The sequence below is a fragment of the Prionailurus bengalensis genome, chromosome D3 (genome assembly GCF_016509475.1).
Source record: "Prionailurus bengalensis isolate Pbe53 chromosome D3, Fcat_Pben_1.1_paternal_pri, whole genome shotgun sequence".
NCBI classification, from domain to species: Eukaryota; Metazoa; Chordata; class Mammalia; order Carnivora; family Felidae; genus Prionailurus; species Prionailurus bengalensis.
This window is the reverse complement of record NC_057356.1, coordinates 8,044,421-8,066,804: the sequence shown is the minus strand read 5'-3', so window position 1 is coordinate 8,066,804 and position 22,384 is coordinate 8,044,421. Positions and strand designations below refer to the sequence as shown.

Genomic DNA, 22,384 nt, shown 5'->3' with positions numbered 1-22,384 from the left:
TTCCTGAAACAGTCTGTTGTTGGGGCTTTAGGCATCTTCCCCGACTTCGACCTTCTCTTGAAGGCCTCGGCATCTTGATATTTGTAAGGCTGTGTTCCTACAGAATTTACAAGATTTTGTCCTGTGGTGACTGTCTTTTTTTTTTTTTTAATGTTTTTATTTATTTTTGAGACAGAGAGAGACAGAGCATGAGCAGGGGAAGGGCAGAGAGAGAGGGAGACACAGAATCTGAAGCAGGCTCTGAGCTGTCAGCACAGAGCCTGACGAGGGGCTCGAACTCACAAACCGTGAGATCATGCCCTGAGCTGAGGTCGGACATTTAACCGGCTGAGCCATCCAGGTGCCCCTGTGTGGTGACTAGTCTTACATGTGCATGTGTTTTTTTTACATAAAACTGTGGTCCTGCACTATGGGGGACACAATTTTAAGTAACAAGAACATGGCTTATCCTGTCCCCTCCCCATTTGCTTTCCAGAAGTCTCCAACCACAAGCAGCACCACCTACACCTACCTTGTTTGAAATGTTAATGAAGTTATTTCTAGCTTCGCCTTCACACCGACTTAATTCTGCATGGAGTCTTCAGGATCTCCTTAAAGAAAGCTGCTTGCCCCTCCCCCCGCCATCATGAATTCATTTCCAAGTACTGAAGGGAACGTTTATTTTAGAAGTGCCTGCTTCTGCTGCATAAAACCTGGGCTTTTCTTGCTTTGGGGGCGGGGGGGGGGGGAGGGAGTTTACCAAACCCCTTTGAATAAAAAGCTCTGGTTCGTGCTGCCTCTTTGAAAACAACGCCTGCCTGAACACATGGATCAAATGGAAGTGGACGTTTTAGGGATGGCTTCTCATCTGCAGGCTAAGAACGGAGTTTCTGGACTGGGGGCCACTTCTTTCGGCCTCAGCTCAGATGGAACGCTACAGCCAGCTGGGGTGAAGGGTGGGGGAGGGATTGCTTATTTTACTCACCAGGCATCTTGTATTCAGCTATATTCCCACGTGCTGGCACTCCCTGGTGCTGCTGCTTCACCTTGCACGCGTGCATGGACTTTCAGGAGTCTCAGGAACCCTTAAAACGCAGCAAAGGGATGCACCTGTGTGCATTGTTTTTAGCTTTCATCAGATTCTCAGTGTGGTCTTTGAATAGGAACACCTGCTCTTAAAGACCCATATTCCAATAATCACAGTTCTGCAGCAATAGAACAGGAAGTTTTCAGAACTTATCTGCCATCCCTTCATGACAGAAAACCGAGGTTCAAAGCCAGTGAAGCAATGCTCTGGGCTCACTTCATGTTTGGAGTACAGGGAACCCCCAGCCTCTAGTCTGGAGGAAGCATCAGTTCTGAAACAGTCTCCAGACGCCACGAAAACCGGCAACTGTCCAGGTTCTGTAGAACGCTGAATTTGCTGACAAAGAGCCTTCAGACAACAGACTTAAGTAAATTTCTGAGCCTCAGTTTACAGGTGATGATCCATAAAACGGGCTAAATACCTACCTCGCGGGGTGATGTGTCCTGTAACCTGCTTGCTCACAGGACAGTGTTCCGTGTGCAATTAATGCAGCTCCCAGAGCTGTTCATCTGGTTCGTCTCCACTGGGAGAATCTAGCCTGCTAGAGCAGTACTTCTCAGACTTTAGCGTGCACACGAGTCACCCGGGTATCTTGTTTAAGTGGGGCCTGGGAATTTGCATTTCCAAAGCACTCTCAGGAGATGCGGATGTTCCTGGCCCGGGGACCACACTTTGAGTAGCGGGATACTAGGAGATGGTTATACTGGGCATGAATAATGTAATGCTGAACACATTAGCCCTGGCTTGGGCATTTGATCTCATAGCCTAAGGAAGGAAAACACCCATAAAGACGATGTCCTAGAGACACCTGTAAACAACAACCAACAAAAATATCCCCCAAAGGCCCAGGCTTTGCACCATTTTGCTGTTTATTTCAAGTTTACAGAGAAGCTTAAACATCTGTGGAAAAAACACCAAAGGCTTATTTTTCTCTTAAGTTCATGTACTTTTTAAGTGATAAATACACAGTATTTAACTTTGTACACCTGATAAAAGGAAAATGCATAGTAGAAAGGATCAGGAATAAAACAGAAGCATCGGGCATTAAATCAAACACAGAATAGAAAACTCAGCAGTCCCACAGAACTCGGCCCATAAAGCTGTGAAGAGGATGGGAACCGACGACCTGGAAACATTCCCTAGCACCTTGGAAGCAAGTGGAGGTCATGGTTCTTCCTCGCCCAGCAACGCAAAGCTCCCCTTTGGAAGATGAGTGAAAGGAATAGGTTGAGCCTGTGTGTCCAAATGCTCAGGTATTCGCCTCCTTGTTCCAAAAGGGCTTTTAGGATGGGAGCCCTAACTCACAGGAAAGGCCAGACCCTGGGAAGCCAGCCTCTCCAGCCCCCAGAGCCAACGAGGGCCTAGCTAAGGCTTTCTGCGAGCCCCTGGTAAGCCTGCGGAAGAGACGGGGGCTGTGGAGCAGGGCAGAGGAAGAAGGAGCAAGAACTAGCACAAGGGCCCAGGTTGCTTATACCAAATTGGTCCCACGGATGAGCCAGCAATGGAAGAAACTGATAGGGCATCCTTTGGCTCACCTAGAAAAGCTGCCCGTGACAGCTTCTCCCCTTTCCTGACAGAGCCGGCTTCTGAAAAATCAATGTTTGTGCTCTGAGAGAATGGTAGCTCTACACTCTATGGTACGGCCCTCTGCTTATACTTTCTGGGGGTAGTGATTCCTTCCCACAGCTTTCTTTGGTGATTCTTTGGAAAAAAAAAAAAAAGTTATGAATACGGGCCTCCCCCCCACCCACCGGCCTAAACAGCCGGCATTACCCATAGGAGGAAATCCGACATGGGGAGTTTCATGGTGGAAGAAACAGTCTTGCCTGATGCAGCTGTATAAACACAGAAGTTCTAGAACGCAGAAGCTCCACATGCTGCCCGCCCTCCCTGGGCAAGCCACTCGGCCAGGCCACAGTCCACACAGACAGGCTGGGACCTAGGACAGGGTGACTTTAACTACCGCAAGGTGCTTACTGCAAACTAACCAGACCCCATCTGCTCCCAGAAGGGGTGTTGCCCATATATATAAACAAGCGCAGGAATGCGAGAGGAAGTACCAGGTTACAAAAAAGAAAGTAAGCAGGCCAGACAACCCTTCATCTGATGGGTGTCCTTTGCTCTTAGAAACCAGCATTCCCTAATTCTGTATTGTTTGCAAGATATCAAGAAAAGTCTGGCTAAATAAATGACACTCAAGAGCTTACGAAGATCTGTGGAAGCCAGTAACACTCAGGTTCCGTGAATAAACCAGGCAAGGGCAGGAAGGCCTTGCTTCACTGTCTCTCTCCAAGAAGTCCTCCTACCAATAATGATCAGACAGAAACTACAGAAAAGCATGGCCTCTGGACCCAGTTACTGATGCTATTTCCCCCAAGCCAGAGTCCACAAAGCACTGGGAATTTCTCAGGGCAAAGGCCTTCTAGTTTTCCTCCCCCTTGAACTTCACACTCACCCGTGTCTGGCTCTGGAAAAAGTTGCACTTGAATAGCAACGAAAGTTCCCAGTATTAGTTGGAAGTCAAAAAGGTAAACCTTTTCTCTCTGGACTTCTGGCTACAAAACAGAACTCCCTGTGCCAAGCCCTGGTCCTCGTGGACCCTGAGGACTGCTCTGGGTGTCAACAATCTTCTCTAAAAGGGTGCCCCAGAGTGATTGGGTAGATCCTAATAGAACTTTGCCTGTCAGGATGAGAATCAAAGTATTTCATAACTGGCCCCCCAGAAACTAAGTGTTTCACGGACTACAACAATCAGCTAGTATTTAAGAAAACAGAACCTTGGCGTCTCTAGAATACACAAGTTACCAACAAGCTAAACTGCTAATATACAGGCAGAGGCTCTAACTGGGATCTAACATGCCTGAAGCCGGGGAACATATCCTGGAAGCTCGAAATGACCCCTGAACTACTCTAGAGTTCAGTCTTGTTAGAGAATTGAAAATATTTTGTTTACTCTTAAGCCATGTAATGTACATGGAAGTGTAGGATTTCACCCTGAAGTTTTTGTAATTTAACAAGAGATTTACCAGAGCTCAGTTAACTATTTCAGAAACCTGCTGTGACCATCAGTCCTTTAGGTGAACCCTTTCCCCCCTCCCCAAACAAGCACAGACTACCCTTCTGGGGGTGGAAAATCCCCCTTTGTGAAGCAATTAAGCTTCAAGCCCTTTCCCTTTTCCTGACTATAATTCCACCCATAAAAAAATTTAAAGTCCTTCTTACAAATAAGTTGCATCGAAGCTCCCTGCAGCTACTAAGGGCTGGCCCTGCCCTGACTCCGTGAGTCCACAGTCCTGGAAGGTGCCAACTGGCTTGGAGTTCGGGGGTTTCAGGGTTTGTAGGAGGAATCACACCCCCTCTTCCTCTCCCTTTCAAACGCAGCAACTAACTCTGTGGTCTCAGCCCACACCGCCAGAGTTTTCTGCCAGTTTTTCATGATTTTCAAACCCCACACATTCACTTGGTATATCTGACATGGTTCTGAGTTCACAATGAAAGATTTTTGGCATAAAAACGTTTTAAAAAGCAATTGTCCCAAAATGCATGTGGCTTTGGGTCTGCAACTCCTCACACCTGCCCGTTCAGCCAGCCAGCGGCCAAGGTCGATGTCATGGAGTCAAGTCTTTTTTTTTTTGTCCCCTTTAAAACAACAAAGGAAGGGAAAAAAAAAAAAAAAAAACAAAAACAAAAAAACACCAGAGATGACGGTCAAGGCTCTACACACGTGCTGGGTTTCCGTAGGACATGCTGCTATGGAAACGCAGGGTGCAGCCTGCATGCGAGGTCGCGCGTCCGGGCAGCTACTCCATCGCCTCGTCGGGCCGCAGAGGATGCATGCGTGCGCGGGGGCCGGGGGCCGGGGCCCCCCAACTCTCGGCGCAGGGACCGCCTTTCACAAGAGCACTTCCTCCTCCCCCACGGGGGGCGGGTCGGGGCCCCGGAGGCTGTCTTCGCTGCCTTGCTTCCTGCTCACCGAACAGAAAACCCACGTTAAGGCAAGGCTGCCGTGGCCTGACCAGCGTCTCCCACGTTCCCACACCACCTGGAACGTCAGTGACTTGGCTTTTCCTTCTAGATGCTCTCCCCTTTTCTTGTCTATATAAAAGTTTCAAAGGAGACTCTGTAACCCCCTCTGTGAATGGAAAAGCAGCATCATTTGCTAAAAATAGAAAGGAACTATATAAAAATAGATGCGAACCTATCCCTGTAACACCTCAAATCATCCCAAGTGAGTAGTGTGCCGCCAGCTTTGGGGCCTGTTCACGGGGTTTTTTTAGAGATCTTGATGGGTCCCCCACCCCACCTCAACCTTATTTCTTTACGCTAAGATTGAAGATTCTTCAGTCACCTGAAGGTGAGCTTCTTGAGGGGCAGCAAGCAGGCCAACCTGCATATGTCTGCAAATGGTGGTCAAGAGAACTGCCCCCCGCACACAGGCCCAAGAGACACCTTGGATGGAGAGAAGGCCCCTCCTCTTGGTGATGTGAGTGATCAGAGCAGAAGAGACCAAGGAGGAAAGGCATCCCTGTGTCCCTGAGAGCCCATATCCTGAAGCTAGACCTGCCCGGGGGACAGACTGGGCTGTTATGGGAGCTGGGAACGAAAATCCCTGAGGAGAAGGCTGAATCCCTTGCCACCAGCAAGAGATGACAGCCCCATCTAAGGGAAGCCACTGGGCTTGCCACATTGGACTAACATCTGCTGTATGTCCCTGGCCAGGAGGGAAACTCTGTCCCTGCACAAGAGAAGAGAAAAGCGTGATGTCTGTACATTCCTAGGAAGAAACATCTCTTTGTTTAAAAGGCAAGCTCATTGGCTTTTTATGTTTCTGCCACAGAAGAGGGGGTCAAATCTCCAGGGAAGAAAGCGGTAACTAGATGTCAAATCAGGTCCCTCACTTCTGCCCTAGAAGCACTGCTTGGTCCAGCTGTCTTTTAGTGCAGATGGTCGGCTGCAGGCCTTGGGCCCCAGGCCTCCAACACCTGAATAAGCCCTATGAACTCGAGTGCTGGGTCATCTGGACAATTGAAGCATCCCACCAGCAGACTGAGGGCAAGAGCAGGTAATGCCCAGGTGCTACTGGGACTGCAGGTGAGGGCATAAAGGGGAACTAAAACCCTCTGGGCCAATCTCAGTCTGTTGGTATCTTGTGATTTTGAGCTCACTGAAAATAATGAATGACAGACTTGCACACAGATGGGAGGTCAACCCTAACACTTAAGGTTGAGAAGAAAAAGACCTGGCTGGTTCAGTCCATAGAGCATGCGACTCCTGATCTCAAGGTTGTTGAGTTCAAGCCCCACGTATGCGTGAAGCCTACTTTAAAAAAAAAAAAAAGCCTGCTCATTAGGCTTCCACTCTGTCACCATGGCAGGTCAAGGAGTAGACAGGGCCACCCTGTCATCTGGCAGCAGAGAACTGGGGACCAACCTAGCAGGGAGGAGGCAGTCTCAGGCTGCCAACAACCGGCTGGTTGCTAACTGCCGCTTTCCCGGAGCGTAAACAGTCCACTGCATGCCTATATAAGCCCTTGACTCCTGTGACACAGGTCATTCCATCTCACCAAACACAAATGGCTGCTGCTTGTATGTGAATGGTCATAGCAGCATTCACTTTGAGAGCCAAAATGGAAACAGTGTCCATCACTTAATGAAGGGATGTATAAAATGTGGCCTATCCATACAACGGAATAGAATTTGACCATAAAAAGGAATGAAGCACCGACACCTCCTGAACCTTGAAAAATGACGCCGAGTGAGAAAAGGCAGACACAAAAGGTCACATACTGTACGATTCCATTGATGTGAAATGTCTAGAATAGGCACCTCCATAGAAACTGAGAGTAGATTAGCACTGGCTGGGAATGGGGAGCTAGGGGTGATAGCTAAGGGTGCAGGGTTTCTTCCGGGGCTCATGAAAATGTTCTCAAATTGATTGTGGTGTTGGTTGTAGAGCCCTGTGAATATATTAAAAACTACTGAATCATACACTCTAAATGGGTGAAATGTGTACTATGTGAATTATATCTCAATAAAGCTGCTCTTAAAACACAGAAATGGCTTTCTAGTTATTGACCTGGAGCTCCCAGTTGAGAATGAGGTAGTGAGTGGAACTCAAAGGAAAGAACACTGGAATTTCTATCTTGCCACAGGCACTAGCAGGGTGAGAGGCAGCAGGGGTGCTGAGTGTGGACCGTCTCAGTGCACAGGGACAAAAATTCTCACCTGCCCTGGGAGGTGGGGTAATGCTGACAAGGCTATGTGTTTAGAAGACGGATGGCCAAAAGGGAAAAGGTTCAGATCCACCCAGGGGACAGAGGACTCTCACAAGGATTTGCAGCAGGCTGGAAGAGGGCTTATTTTCTAGGTCCTAACCCATCAGAGAAGAAAGGGTAGATGCTGGACAGCCCCAGAGCACAGCATGCCTGATCTAAGCTCTGACCACATGGACCCAGAGCAGGGGCAGCCATGGGACCCTGCGACGCAGCTTCAATGCCGTTGACGTGCACTGAGAATGTGTGGGTACCAGACTGGGTCATGAGACCTGGGTGAATTCACAGGCATTCCGGGTGGAGCGCCATGCACCCGCAGCCCAGCCCACATGCACGACCCGCCATCGGGTCCAAGCCCCTGGATGACCCTTGTTTTTATCCTAGGTCCCGAGGCCCAAGGTGAGCCTGGGCACAGCAGCCCAAGCTGGAAAGAGCCTCCGCCTGGGTGGGGGTGCCCCGCACTCTGCAGCTGCCCCCGCCCCCAGGCTCCGGCAGAGGCTACAGCGCAGGCAGGCAGGCATTACCTTGGGCTCAGACAGGGGCTCACACTCCCTGGTTGGTTTTTTGCTGGAATGGCCAGAGGGGAGGGAAAAGGGAAGTGAGAAGGGACACGGGATCTATGAGATGCCTGTCCCCCACCCCAGAGACACTCAGACCCCAAACACCAGCTTCACAAAGCTGCTGCCAGGGGGATATTGAGCAGGGCATCTCTGCTGTGACACACTGGGTCACATGAGAGAGAGGGCTTGCTCATCCACCACAGGGCTGATAATCCCACCATCAAGCATGCATGCTTCTGGGCCACAAAAACACTTTCTGATTGTCAAGAGGTTCCCCCAGTTATGCAAGTCTCCCTGAGAAAGGTATAACTCCAGTGTGGGTTAGCAGTCAGCAAAAGGAGGTGGGCTGAGCCTGAGGTGGGGCAAACCCAAACCCAGCAGCTTCTCTGATTTCCTGGAAGGTCTGGTCTGAGTCGTTCCAGGGATGGGCCCAGGCAGAGGGGGCTGGGCAAGGCTGCCCTCCGGCTCCCCACCCCACAGGAAGGCTGGTGGATACTCACGTAAGCAGGTTTCCAGGCGCTGACAATGAGCGCTCCTCCCGCCGGCTGCCCTCAAACGGGTTCCCAAAGGAGCGTTTCCGTATCATGGTCTTCACCAGGATCTGAAGGAGAGAGGAGGAAGCTGGGCCACCTGGGGGAGACTCCAGGCAACAGCCTCCCTTGTGCCACCCCCCAGGTGCTAGCTCCCTCTTCCTTTCTCTCCCAGCCCCCAACAGCTCCCAGGGCTTGTGGCTGGTGACTGGCCTTTGAAACACCCAGGGCAGCAATCCTCCCACCCAGGACACAAAAGCCAAAGCCATCATCAAATCTGACTACTCCACACCCAAAACCATTTATGGCTCCCTGGCTGTCAATAAGATAAGGTCCAAAATCCTTGCTCTGACAGTCTCCTATATTAATCTCGTCTTGGTCTACCTGAGCCCCAGGGGGACCCTGTGCTCCAGAAGAGCTGGCCTGCACTGTCCCTCCTCTTCCAGGTGTCCCTGCATCTGGCACCATTTGTTTCACCTGAGCCATCGCTGCACATGCCCTCCTGGCCCATCAACCTGTCTCATCTTCAAATCTGGGCCTTTACTTTCAGTGCAAGCTATCTATGACCACCCCAACGAGAAACCCAACTATTGTTTTCCAGGTCAAATTAACAAGGGCTGCACTTTTATTTTAATTGAAATATAATTCACAAAGTAGGAAATTCACCATTTTAAAGTGTAAAGTTTAAGGGGTGCCTGGGTGGCTCAGGCCATTAAGTGTCTGACTTTGGCTCAGGTCATGATCTCATGGTTCATGGGTTCAAATCCCGCTTTGGGCTCTGAGCTGACAGCTCAGAGCCTGGAGCCTGCATCAGATTCTGTGTCTCCCTCTCTCTGCCCCTCCCTCACTTGTATTCTCTAAGATAAATAAATAAACATTAAAAATAATAATAAAGTTGGGGCACCTGGGTGGCTCAGTCAGCTAAGCGTCCGACATTGGCTCAGGTCAGGATCTCAGTTTGTGAGTTTGAGCCCTGCATAGGGCTCTGTGCTGACAGCCAGAGCCTGGAGCCTGCTTTGGATTGTCTCCCTTGCTCTATGCCCCTCCCCTGCTCACACTCTGTCTCTAAGATAAATAAACATTAAAAAAAATAATACGGTTCAATGGTTTCTAGAACATTCACATCACTACTGTCTAACTTCAGAACATTTCCTTCACCCCAAGAAAAAAAAGCAGTACCCACACCCCATTTCCCCTCCCCCCAGGCCCTGGCAACCACGGATCTGAGTCCTGTCTCTGTGGACTGGTCTATTCTGGACATCTCACACAAATGCAACCACACAGTGTGTCTGGCTTACCACACTGCGCATCATGCTTTCAACGTTCGCCCTGTTGCAGCTTGAATCAGTGCTTCATCCCTCTTCACTGCCAAAGAACATTCCTTTGTACAGATAGGCCACATTTGTTTATCCATTCATCCACTGGTGGATGTGGGGGCTGTTTCCACTTTTTGGCTATTGTGAATAACGCTATGAACATCCAGGTACACATTTTTGTGTGTGGACATGTTTTCCACACAAAATGCTTTCATTTCTCTCGAGTACACACGCAGGTGTGGAATTCTTGGATCATGTTAGGACCATGTTCACATTCTGAGGAACTGTCAGGCTGGTTTCTACAGCGGTTACACCATTGTACATTCCCACTGGCATCACACAGGGTACTAGTTTCTCAGGGGGCTGCTTTTTAGTGCAGGACAGGAAACACCGACCAGGTCTAAGTTGCTGAGGCAGCACCCCAGGGCACCGGGTGGTGTGGCAGGAGGGCGACGGAGCTGAGAGGTGCCAAAGGTCCATCCATGTCTGAGAGGCGCTGAGGGCAGGCTTGTTCACTGCCAGTAGCGGGAATTTGCTGGTGTGCCCCCTCGTCCACTCTAACACAGACTGGGTCCCCTGCCTGGTTGGCAAACACCTGCCTGAGGAGAGGATCCCTTGGGAAAAGGTACCGTCCCTCGTCCCATCCCGTGGCTCCAGCTCAGCTCCCTTCCTCTGCCTCCCTGTCTTCTGCCTCACCCCTACTGATCTGTCTCATCCTTTCCAAAACCCAGATCAGATTCCCTCACTCCCTGGCTTAAAATCTTTCACCCATACAACTCTGGAACTTCTACTGTTGCTGGCCAGAGAGCCAAGGAAGGTTCTGGAGAAAGGAAGCGAATTAGTCATTTTTGGTGATGCTTTTGGCTGCTGTGTCCTGCAAAGGAATTTTCAAGGAAAAGACTTCAGCCCCCTGAAAGGTTCTAACCCCCACCCCCTCAAGCAGAACATGGTGCCTTTTCAAGCTGTTTTATGTGCTGAACTGTTTTTGTGTGTGTGCTGCTAAGAAGAAATCTAAGCATTTTTTAAAAACCCACCGATTTACCAAAAGGTGGAAACACTCGGCATCTGAAAAATGGATAAACAAAATGTGGCCTATTCATACTACAGCATATTCTTCAGCCATGAGAAGGAATGGCATGCTACGAGCCGGATGAACCTCAAAAACATGATGCTGAGTAAAAGAAGCCAGACACAGAAGACCACATCCTGTGTGATTCCACTGACACGAAATGCCCAGGAAAGGCATATCCAGAGAGACAGAAAACCAACTGGGGGTTGCCAGGGGTCCGGAGGAGGGGAGAACAGAGTGACTGTTAACAGGTATAGGATTTCTTTGGTGGGGGAAATGCAAATGTTTCAGAACCAGAGGTGATGGTTGCCCAATACTGAAAATATAATAAATGCTACTTTACTATTCACTTTAAAATGGTTAATTTTATGTTACATGAATTCTATGTCGTTAAAGAAGAAAAGGAAAACACAGACTTAGAAAATGAAGGCTATGCCCTGTGGCAAGACACTCATGGTGCCTCCCTTGGGACTGTGTTCTGTGGCTTCTGGAACACACCAGCCCCTTCCTTCTGTGCCTTTGCCGGGGGTGGTCCCCTGGCAAGACCACCCACCCCGCCCCTCCCTGTGGCCTTGTCAAAGCAGCCAAACTTCCCAGCCCTCAGGACCCAGCGGAAGGGGCTCCTCCTCTGTGCAGCCTCCACTCTTGCTTCTCTGCGCTGGCCTGTCACCACATAATGGCACAGGAGGGTGATTTTTCCCACTCCATCTTTCTTACGAGGCCAGAAGCCCCATGAGGGCCAGTGCTGTACTCCATTCATCTCTGTAACCCTATGCCTGGAACACACCGGGTGCCAGGAGGGGACTTGGACCTCCCCACTCCAGCCCGTGCCCTCGGATGACTACAGTAGCCCCTACTTCCTCCCTGGTGCCTACAGTCCATTTTCCAAGTGGGATCTTTCCAAGGCCAACTCAGGATGGTCCTATTCCCCTGACTCAAATCCTGCACGTGCTCCCCACATCCCTTGGGACTAAGATTTAAGTCTTGGCTGTGGCCTCAGGTCTTGTGTGGGCTGGCCCCACCTGCTGCCCAGACTCATGTCACTGTCCCCCCACCTTCCTCATCCTGCTTGGCTTTCTAAAGCTTCTTGTGGGCCTAGCTTCCTCCCACCAGAGGATCACCACGTTTGCTCTTCCCTCTGCCAGGAACACCCTCGGCCCAATAGTACCGTGGCCCAGTTAACACTCTGCCATCTTCTCAGTGCACACCTGCTTCTTCCAGGAGGCCCTTTTCCAACCCATCACACTAGCTACATCCCCCTCTTAGGGCTACACAGTGCCCCTTAGGGGTACACACTGCAGCCCCCCTGTTACATTATACATTTATCTATTGGCTGTTTGCCCAGCATCTGTCTCTCTAGGACAGAGGATGCACCATGTTAGTTTTACTCATCACTGTACCCCCTGCTCCCAGACCCCTAGGGTCCGACATCTTTTCCCAAAAACATCTTGGGCCTGGAACAGAAATAACCCATGGTGGGCACCTGGATCGGACGCCAGCTGCCTCCCCAGCTGTGGGCACAGGACATGGGTACAGTGGGTGGATGAGAAAGAGTGAGTGTGGGTGAGTTTTAACAGTGAAGATCATGCAGAGGTCCCAGGTCAGGGAGGAGGAGGAAGATGTGAATGGATGCCCCACCCCAGTGGCTCAAGTTTTGGAAGAAGGAGAGAGAAAGTGTGTGGGAAGCAGGAGGGAGAAGTGCAAAGCTGGGAGAGGAGCCAGCATTTGGACTCCTAGAGGGGCATTTACTTGAGGCCAGACACTGTGTCTTTGTAGAAAGTCTCAGCAGTCCCCGGCCAGAGCCCGGGGCCCTGCCTGCCTGCCGGGGCCGACGTTGGCCAGACACACCCCAGGGCTTTCAAGGTGGCCATAGTGGGGTGGATTCTGCCCCTGGGACTGCAGCCCTGACCCCAGGACCTTGAGGATACTGGTCTCCCTCCTGGAGCCAGATGCCCCCCTAGGCAGGGAGGGGATTGGCAAGTGGGCAATTCCCAGAGTCTCCAAGGTTAAGCCTGAGGATTCCACATTCTGGCTCGTTCTTCCTGGGTCAGAACCCAAATGTCAGGCCATAAAAGGGGCCCAGGAGCTCCTGAGCACATGAATTGGGAGCCCATGCCCCTAGCCCTGGTAGCTGCCCACACAGCAGATGTGAGATTAGTTCAGCCGTCCACTCTGGAGCCTGAAGAGCCAGCAGATACGAATCCCACCTTGGAGACCTCCGCTTTAACTCCCACCCCTGGCACCTGCCCTGGTCCTCCTCCTGCTCCACCTGACATGCTCTGAGAGCAGGAATTCCAGAAGGGACAGTAGGATCTGTGGAGAGGAGCTACCGCTCTGCATAGTAACACAGGACCTGTCTGGAGACAGAACTAAAGCTACAAGATGCAGGGGCCTCCTGGTCTGATGTGTGTGTGACCAAAGCCGAGAGGCTGGTGGCTGTGGGTGAGGGACAGACCCGGCCATCCCCTGACTCTCAGGCCCAATATCTGCTTCTCAGATGCCCGCCTGTGTCCCGGCCTGTCCTCGCCGGCCCGCCTCAGGCTGTCCCTGTGCTCGGTCAGTGGTCCGTCCCGCCTTACCACGGTCGCCAGGCTGGGAATGTGTTTGACCGAATTCTCGACCTCCTCTTCGGTCACCTCGACCAGCGTGCAGTTCTCGTCCTCCGATGGCAACGGCTCCGCCCCGTGCCTCGTGACCCAGGGGTGCAGCTTCAACGAATGACAGGAGGGGTGAGGGGCAGGCGGCCAGCTCGCAGAGGCCAGAGAGCAAAACCAAGGCCCTGCCAGCGAGCAGAGCCAGGGAGGAAATGCGGGAGGGCAGAGGTGGTGGCCTGAGGTCAGGCATGCAAGAGAGCTGGCAAGCCAGGCAGAGGGTGGGGGGTGAGCGAAATGCGAGGAAACGTGGAAAAGACAGAGAGACAGAGAATGGGAAGGAGCCACCAGGCCGTGGTATGCGCCAGACTGCATTCTCCAGCTGGCCCAGATCTTGACAGAAGTGATCAGATTCAGCATCTGCCTTTCATGGTGCCCAAGGAGCACCCATCACCCCTCAGCAACTCTCCTTCATGCCCGGAAGGCTCTGTTCAGAGCAGGCAGATCCTCCCCACTTCACAGAAGGGGAAAGAGAGGCTTGGGGAGGCACAGTGAGACCACTTAGAAGGACACAGTCAGGAAAGGACCCAGGCAGGGGTCTTTCCCATCCCACTACCCACCCCTGGGGTCCAAGCCCTTATCTGTAACCATTTGGCCTCCCTCTCCTCAAATGCTAGATGCCTAGGAGTTCCTGAAGGAAACCTCTAGATTTCTTAGAGTCAGATATGTGCATGTATATGGCATTGGCCAGGGTGTAGTGGGTGCACAGGGGTCTCTCCTGACAGTGCTTTCTGCAAAAAATGGAATTCAGCAGGTTCTGGGGGTGTCAGATTGCTCACTAATTTCCTTCCACCCTCACTGAGATTCTTCAAAGGGATGGGGAGGGTCAAGGAAAGGGCCCAGGACTTCAACAGCCAGGGTGTGGAGCACACAGAGGCCCCAGTCTGGAGGGTGGATGCCATCAGCCCAAGCCAATCGGAGTGAGCACTGGCTGCCCCACTGACAGCAGATCCCAATTCCACAATCACAGTGAACATGAGTACAAACCCTCCTCCCCACACCCCGCCACCACCAGCACCTAGCGGCCCAGACACTGAGGGCATGGGAGGGCAGTGGTGCCAAGAGGGCGCAGCACTGTGGATGGAGGGGCGTGGGGCCTGGCCGAGGCAGGGTTGAGCCAAACAATTCCAAGCAGAGGACATAGGCCAGACCCCTGGTGCACATCCCATGGCAGAGCGGTGGCCCCCAGGTACCTTGATTTCTGGCACCACAATCCTTGATTCTGGGTTCTTGTCCAACATGCGGGTTATCAGGTCCTTCAAGTCCTCAGCTATGTCAGGCCTGGGGGTAGAAGACACATCAAGGGTGGAAAACATACACAGGACCACCAAGGGCTTGGCGAGGAAGATGACTTGGGACAGACAGGCAATACTCACTGATCTGGAAACTCCAGGGCCTGACTCTTGATCTTACTGTGTAAACACATGATCCGCTCGTCCATGAACGGGCACTATGAAGAGAAGTCAGGGACAGAGTAGCCGTCACTGGCTGGCACATCAGTCTGCAAGGGCTGCCACGTGCTGGCGTCACTCCACATGGGTTACAGCAGAGAAATAAATGTCCCTGTAGTAGCCCAGTCTAGTGAGGAAGCACTTCCCATGCCCCCAAATTCTAGAAGAACCAGGAATGGACTTCCAGAAGGGCTAGAGCCCTTCCCAATCACACTGTGACTTTCCTCTGTAGCTGCGCTTTACTTTACCTACTCATACAGAAGCAAATACTCCTCCCCACACACCTGCCCGGGAAACAATAAATACTAAGAACAATACATAAGATGTAGCAGCAACAGCAGTGACTGGTGAGGGCTTAACCTGGCCTGGGCTCTGTACTGACGTTTCTCAGAACCAATACTTCATTGGCTGCCCCTCTGCCTGAAATGTTCTTCCCACCAACAACTACATGGCTCATTTTCTCCCATCATTCTGATCAAAGCTCACCTTCTCAGGGAGGCCTTCCCGAGCTCCTATCTAAAGCACACCGTTCCCCTCAATGCCATGTGATTTCTCATCAGAGCACCTATGCCTGACGTTATATTACATTTGTATTTGCTTATTGTTTAATTCTTGCACTGGGAACATCAACTCCAAGAGGGCAGGGATTTTCATCTGTCTTGCTTCCTGCTTATTCTCCAGGGCCCAGGAACATCCCTGGTGCAAAGTAGCGTTTTGATAAATACCTGTTGAGTTAATGAATGCTTAAATTATTTCTGATGATGCTCTTAGAGCCTTAAGAAATAATAAATACTCTTCTCATTTTACAGAAGAGGAAAACAGAAGCTCACAGAGGTGGCATGTCTTAAGCAGTGCAGAGCTGGGATTTAGTCTAGATTGGGCTGACTATGAAGCCTGTTCATGCACCACCTCCCAGGTGACAATCAATGCTCTCACTCAGTGGAGGACCTGACCCAGGAGGAGGAGCTCAGGTATCGTGCTGGAAAAAGAAGCCTTTATGTGGGGTGCTCAGAAGGTTGGAAAAGGTCACAGAATGGGACCTGGTCCACTCCTGTCCAAGGAAAATTATTTCATTAAGAGCAGTTACTTGAGATCAGAGTTTGGATTGCACAGGTATATCCATTTGACAGACTCATCATTAACCACTTAAGATCTGTACATTTCATTATACGTAGACTTTACCCCAAAGCGGGGGGGGGGGGGGGGGGGGGCAGGCAGGGGAGAACCACAAAAAACTTATGAGCTCTGGCTGATGACTGCATTCTGAAGCATATGGAGGAAGTGTAGAGATCTTAGCAACTTACTCTAAAATGCATAAAAAAAAATAAGGTTGAAGAAGGACAGACGTGATAAAGCAAGCAGCGTGAATTGTTCATGGTAGAAAGCAGGTGTGGCTGTGTGGGTGTTTACCACAGTTATTTCAACTTTGCTATATGATTAAAAATTATCTGAGCAAACACTGGCAGGGAAGATATTATAAACCATGAGACCAGTTTCTTAAGCTTTCCTCAACAAAGCCACAAGTTCATGGACAGGAAAAGTCCACGTTTTTATTGCTCACATAATTAATCTGAACTTCAGAGTTAAAAACTGAGGTTCCTAAAAATCAATAATATAAAACAACAGAGAGACAAGACAGAACTCCCTAAATCAATAATGACAAATGGATTTTCACTTCCATTCTAATTCTATCCCTCCAAACAATAACTTCTGGGAACACTGCTGAGAAGCACATCAAAGCAGTCCTAAGCTCAGGAAGAAAGAGGGCAGCTATTGATTTGTGATATGGGTCTCTCGTTCAGGAGTAGGAAGAGAGGTAGCACATTTGTGGTTCTTGCCCTAACTTCATCAACTATTTACCACCTCTGGAACCTCATGCTAATCCTTCTATTTTAACAGATCATTCTTCACAGATATGACTACTACATACAGGCAGGTACATTTGGAAAGCCATCCTTTCCATATTCAGGTCCAACTGTGGAAATGGAATGATACAACTCAATGAATAAGCAGTCTCCCTGCAAGGGTAACTATTAACCAGGGGGCCGCCTAGCAACACTCAGGACACAGGACACCCCACCCTGTTACCTGGCCAAACACAAAGCAGTACAGCGTCACACCCATGGCCCAAACATCCAAAGCCTGTAAGAAAAAGAGAGCTTCGTGTAAGGGAACAGGGGGCAGTGAGGGGTGTCTAATGCTTCTGCCCCGCCAAGAATCAAAGCTTCTTGCCTTCCTCTAAGGAATCACCCCTTCTTGACTCCTGATCCACGGAGTTAAGGTGAGATTGATCCCACCCCACTCAAGCCTGGCCAATAAGAGCTTCACTTCCCCCAGCCATTGTGATTGGCTTAAGGATAGGCACATGACCCAGGCCTGGCCAATAAGAACACCACTTCCCCCAGCCACAGTGATTGGTTCAAAGATGGGCACATGACCCCAGGCTGAGCCAATCAGAGCCAACCCCAAGATTTTTGCTAGGACTCTTCAGAAAGAAGAATGTTCTTTCCTCTGAGGTTGGTAAGCTGATAGAAAGTAGCCTGGAGCTGTAGGTGACCCACCTACCTGGGCAGAAAACCAGTTCAAGAAAACAGTTGAGAGATGGAGAGATGGATTTCTGACTGAATCCCTGTATCTAGCCAAGCTGGATGCCACTCTTCATCTACATGAGCCAGTGTGAGTTGGATTTTTGCCCCTTAAATCGACAGAGCTCCGCATCTCAGGCAGGTCCACACCTACCTTCCCAGAGAAGATCTTCCGGGTCTCTGAGAGCGACTCAGGCGCCATGAAGGCAGGTGTGCCCACGGTGTTAGAGAGAAGCGCATCACTGCCCTTGAACTCGTTGCTCACGCCAAAGTCGGCAATCTTGATGTGGCCATCTTCTCCCACCAGCAGGTTGGAAGGTTTGATGTCCCGGTGGATGATCTTCTGGTAGTGTACTGGGGATAGGGCGGACACCAGACAGGAGAGGAGGCAGGAACACCATGTGAGGAGCTCTATGTGGCCCATGGAATCCAGAAACACAGATATGGACCCCTCTGCTCTCTCACAGCTCCAGGCCTCTCCCAGCCTCCCCCTCCCAAACCTGCTGGATACCCACAGCTTTAAAAGATAAGGGAGAAAGAGTGTCTTTAAGGAAGTTCTCCCATCTTCAGAAAGAAGTAGTAGAACACTGACTGCCAATAATAATTAGTAACTGCCTGCTAGTCTAAGTTGTGGGTGCCAACGGTTCATGGAGAGTTTCTGCTGAGTCTGGCTGGCTTCCAGCTAGAAGTCTCAAGACTTGTGACAGTCAAACATATTTTCACCTACTAATGCCAACACTCAACCTGCTCACCACACCAACAATGACTGGAGCCGATCCAATGGAAGTGTGGGCCACAAAATAGGATTGGGGACTTGCTTAACTTGTTCCTGCCTGGATGTCAACCCATAGGAGAGAACAATCCTACAGTGTGGAAGACTCAACTGCATTTCTTTGGTGGTAGTGGTGATGATGATGATGGTATCAGTAATAGGGCCAGCAGGGCGGCACCTGGGTGGCTCAGTCAGTTAAGTAATAGGGCCAGCAGCTCCATTTGTTGAGTGCCCAGTCTGGGGCCTAGCCCCACGTTAAGTGCTTCTCACGGACCCCATTTAAATCTCATGACAATACTACGTGATAGGCCAGGTTAAAGGACAAAATGTTTAACAGCCAGAAGCAGAAAGGACACCTGCCAATCTGAACTACTAATATGTACTGGCTGATTTCAACCTGGTGAGAGATACTTTATTCCCATTTTACAGATGAGAAAACTTAGGTTCCAGGAGGTTTAACAGGATCCCTATCCCAGGACCCCTGGGAATAAGGGACAATGCGAATAGAGCCCCTAACAGTGCCTGGTACACACAGAAAGTGCCAGGGAAAATGGCCACTATCGCTATTGCTCTTAATTTTTGTGGCAGAAAGAAGGGTTTCTGCTCATCAAGGGCATGGCTTTCCGCAGCTGTCCACGACTGCATCTCAGACAATTCTGTTTCCCACCCATCTGCCTGCACTCCAGGAGGGAAATCCTACTTTCTCACTTGCCATCCACTAGCTGGGATGCTAACCACCCCTGACTGAGAATCCTCCCACAGGCCCCCGCTTACGGTACTCTATGCCTTTGATCAGGTCCTGGAAGTAGAAACGGGCCTGGTCCTCAGAGAGTGGTTTAAGGGTGGGCACTTCCATCACAGGCCTGAAAGGTCAACACATGCATGAGAAGCAAACCAGACACACTGGCCTTCGCCCTCTTTCACCAGCAGAACCAAGCACCACCTCACTCAAGAAGCTCCTGCAGCTCGAGAAGTTTCAGGCGTCATACCCACCAGGAGGGGGGACACTCACCCTTGGTTGACCAGCTCAAACACTGTAGGGAAGAGAAAGGGTAAACTGTTACATTGGGAAATTGGAAATCCACCTTGTTCTTCCTCCTCTACTTCCCAAATGCCCATAAAAACACCAAGAAACACAGAAATGAATATTGGGGCCGGGGAAAGGAACAGTCCACTCAGCCCAAACTGGTCAAGGTCTTACTTAGGAAACTAGGGGTCAGAGATTTCTGATGTCCCTGGGACCCCCGGTCTGGCTGTACTTTTCATCCTCAAAACAGCCAAGGACCTTACAGCCAGGGGAAAACAAAGCAGGCAGATGGGACACAGGTGGGGATGGCTCACGGGCTCCTTTCTTCTCTCCACTCACACCTTGGAGATTCCAGGGATACAAGTGATACTAAACTATGTCCTCTTAAGTCAGGTCCCAAGACACTTTATGCCAAAGAACAGGTCTAAGGGGACACAACCCAATATCTCTTTACTTAGACACAAAGAAGTAGCCCTAGGGGTCTTCAGAACCCCTGGAAAGTTTGGGTTCAAGAAACAAGAACATGTTTGGTTCAAGAAACTCCCACCTCCTCCACACCACCAGGCTGTGTCAGGCTACAGACCAACAATGCTTCCAGCTCCTCGACACCCCACACTTGGCACCATCAGACTCATCCCCGTGACTCTCGATCCAAAACAAGACTTGGAGCAAGAGGTGGGGGTGGTGATTTCCTCACCCTTCAAGGGCCCATCCCCTTCCTCTTAAACAGGTCCCTGCTTGGCTCCCATTCACACACAATGTGCAGACGACTCCCACTGTGTGAACTTCTTCCCAGTCCTGTATGTGTGTGGGATCCCCGCTCCAAACCACCAAGTTAGCTAAGCTGTGTTCAGGGAATGCACAAGTTGTTGTTGGGGCTTTTTGTTTTGTTTTTTGCATTTTTAAAAACAGAGGTGAGGGGCGCCTGGGTGACTCAGTTGGTTAAGCGTCCGACTTCGGCTCGGGTCATGATCTCACAGTTCGTGAGTTCGAGCCCTGCGTCGGGCTCTGTGCTGACAGCTTAGAGCCTGGAGCCTGCTTCAAATTCTGTGTCTCCCTCTCTCTCTGCTCCTCCCCCGCTCATGCTCTGTCTCTCTCTCCTTCAATAATAAATAAAAACATTAAAAAAAATTTTTTTTTAAATAGAGGTGAAATTTCCAAAACATAAAATTAACTATTTTAAAGTTTACAATTCAGTGGCATTTAGTGTTCACGGTGTTGTGCAACTATTGCCTCTACCTAGTTCCAGAAAATTTTCACCCCCTCAAAAAGAAACCCTGTGCCCATTAGCAGCCATTCCCCTCCTCCCAACCCCCTCCCCCACAACCACTAACCAGATTTCTGTTCTACGGATTTGCCTTTTCTGGAAATTTCACATATATGGAATCATATGCTAAGTGACCTTTTGTGACTGGCTTTTTTACTTAATGTTCATCCACACTGTATCACGTGTCAGTACTTCCTTCCTTTTTATGGCTGACTAATATTCCACTGTGGATATGCAACATTTTGTGTATCCAGTCATCAGCTAACAAACATTTGGGTTGTTTCCACATTTGGGCTATTGTGAATAGTGCTGCTGTAACATTCATGTGCAAGTACTTGGGTGGATATCTGTTTTCAGTTCTTTGGGGTGTAAATACCTAAGAGCAGAGTTACTAGGTCATGTCTCATAGTTATTTTAATTTTGTCCTGCTTGAACAAACATAACTGGGACCATGAAGCTGTCCTTTAAGAAGTGAAAAATTCACACAGTGAATTTCAAACTCAAGTGGAAAAGGACTCTGGAGCTGTCTGTTGTTCTGAAATCATCTACCCACATTGGAATTTCTTATAGAAGAAACCAAAAGGTTGTTTCAAAGATCTCTAAGGGCTAAGGTGGTTGAGGGAAAAGAGCCAGCTCCTCAGATAAAAAATAAAGCTTAGGGGCGCCTGGGTGGCTCAGTCAGTTAAGCATCTGACTCTTGATCTCAGCTCAGATCTTGATCTCAGGGTTATGAGTTCAAGACCCACGTTGGGTTCCATGCTGGGTATAGAGCTTACTTAAAAATAAAAAAATAGGGGCACCTGGGTGGCGCAGTCGGTTAAGCGTCCGACTTCAGCCAGGTCACGATCTCGCGGTTTGTGAGTTCGAGCCCCGCATCAGGCTCTGGGCTGATGGCTCAGAGCCTGGAGCCTGCTTCCGATTCTGTGTCTCCCTCTCTCTCTGCCCCTCCCCCGTTCATGCTCTGTCTCTCTCTGTCCCAAAAATAAATAAAAAAACGTTGAAAAAAAAATTTTTTTTTAAATAAAAAAAAATAAAAAATAAAAAAAATAAATAAATAAAATGGGGCACCTGGGTGGTTCAGTTGGTTAAGGGTCTGACTTTGGCTCAGGTCATGATCTCATGGTTCATGAGTTTGAGCCCCGTGTTGGGCTCTGTGCTGACAGCTCAGAGCCTGGAGCCTGCTTGGGATTCTGTGTGTGTGTGTGTCTCTCTCTCTCTGCCCCTCCCCTGCTCGTGTTCTGTCTCTCTCTCTCAAAAATAAATAAACATTAAACAAAAAAAAACTTTTTTTTTCTTTTTTTAATGTTTATTTATTTTTGAGACAGAGAGAAAGACAGAGCGTGAGTGGGGGAGGGGCAGAGAGAGAAGGAGACACAGAATCCGAAACAGGCTCCAGGCTCTGAGCTGTCAGCACAGAGCCCGACGCGGGGCTCGAACCCACAAACCGTGAGATCATGACCTGAGCCGAAGTCAGACACTTAACTGACTGAGCCACCCAGGCGCCCCAACAAAAAAAACTTTTTAATAAAATAAAATAAAAAGGAAGCTTAAAGGTTCTGACCAGAAAGGAACTTAACTCCCTAAGGCCCTTTCCTGTCTTCAGGCTCATCAACCAGTGTTGGGCAAACCTGAGCTGGGGCAGATCTGCCGTGGCTTCAGGCTGTGGTTAGAAACAAAAGCAATGGCACTGAAGGTAAGGTGTCCACAGACAGGAGCTCTGGTCCCCTCAGCTCCGGCCCATCCCACCTTCATTATGGAAGACTTGACTTTCAAGAGCTGCTTCATGAATTTCTGTGCTTATTCCCAAGCACCATAATTT

The 22,384-nt window shown here is 49.9% G+C and overlaps 1 protein-coding gene across 5 annotated transcripts in view; it reads right to left on the bottom strand.

Annotated features, from left to right (window-relative positions):
• Positions 1-1,917: 1,917 nt before the first annotated feature.
• CAMKK2 (calcium/calmodulin dependent protein kinase kinase 2) overlaps positions 1,918-22,384 on the bottom strand; it is a 48,004-nt gene continuing 27,537 nt past the window's right edge. Inside the window, exons 8-17 of one of the 5 annotated variants that reach the window (XM_043557545.1) lie at positions 19,284-19,305; positions 19,046-19,134; positions 17,654-17,853; positions 17,003-17,056; positions 14,840-14,913; positions 14,657-14,744; positions 13,392-13,520; positions 8,398-8,498; positions 7,862-7,904; positions 1,918-5,031 (exon numbers count right to left, since the gene is read on the bottom strand). In XM_043557545.1, the coding sequence (XP_043413480.1) occupies positions 4,867-5,031; positions 7,862-7,904; positions 8,398-8,498; positions 13,392-13,520; positions 14,657-14,744; positions 14,840-14,913; positions 17,003-17,056; positions 17,654-17,853; positions 19,046-19,134; positions 19,284-19,305 (965 nt within the window). In that variant the 3' untranslated portion in view covers positions 1,918-4,866. The remainder of the gene's footprint in view (positions 5,032-7,861; positions 7,905-8,397; positions 8,499-13,391; positions 13,521-14,656; positions 14,745-14,839; positions 14,914-17,002; positions 17,057-17,653; positions 17,854-19,045; positions 19,135-19,283; positions 19,306-22,384) is intronic. The other 4 variants (XM_043557546.1, XM_043557548.1, XM_043557547.1 and 1 more) reach the window with 4 other exon arrangements.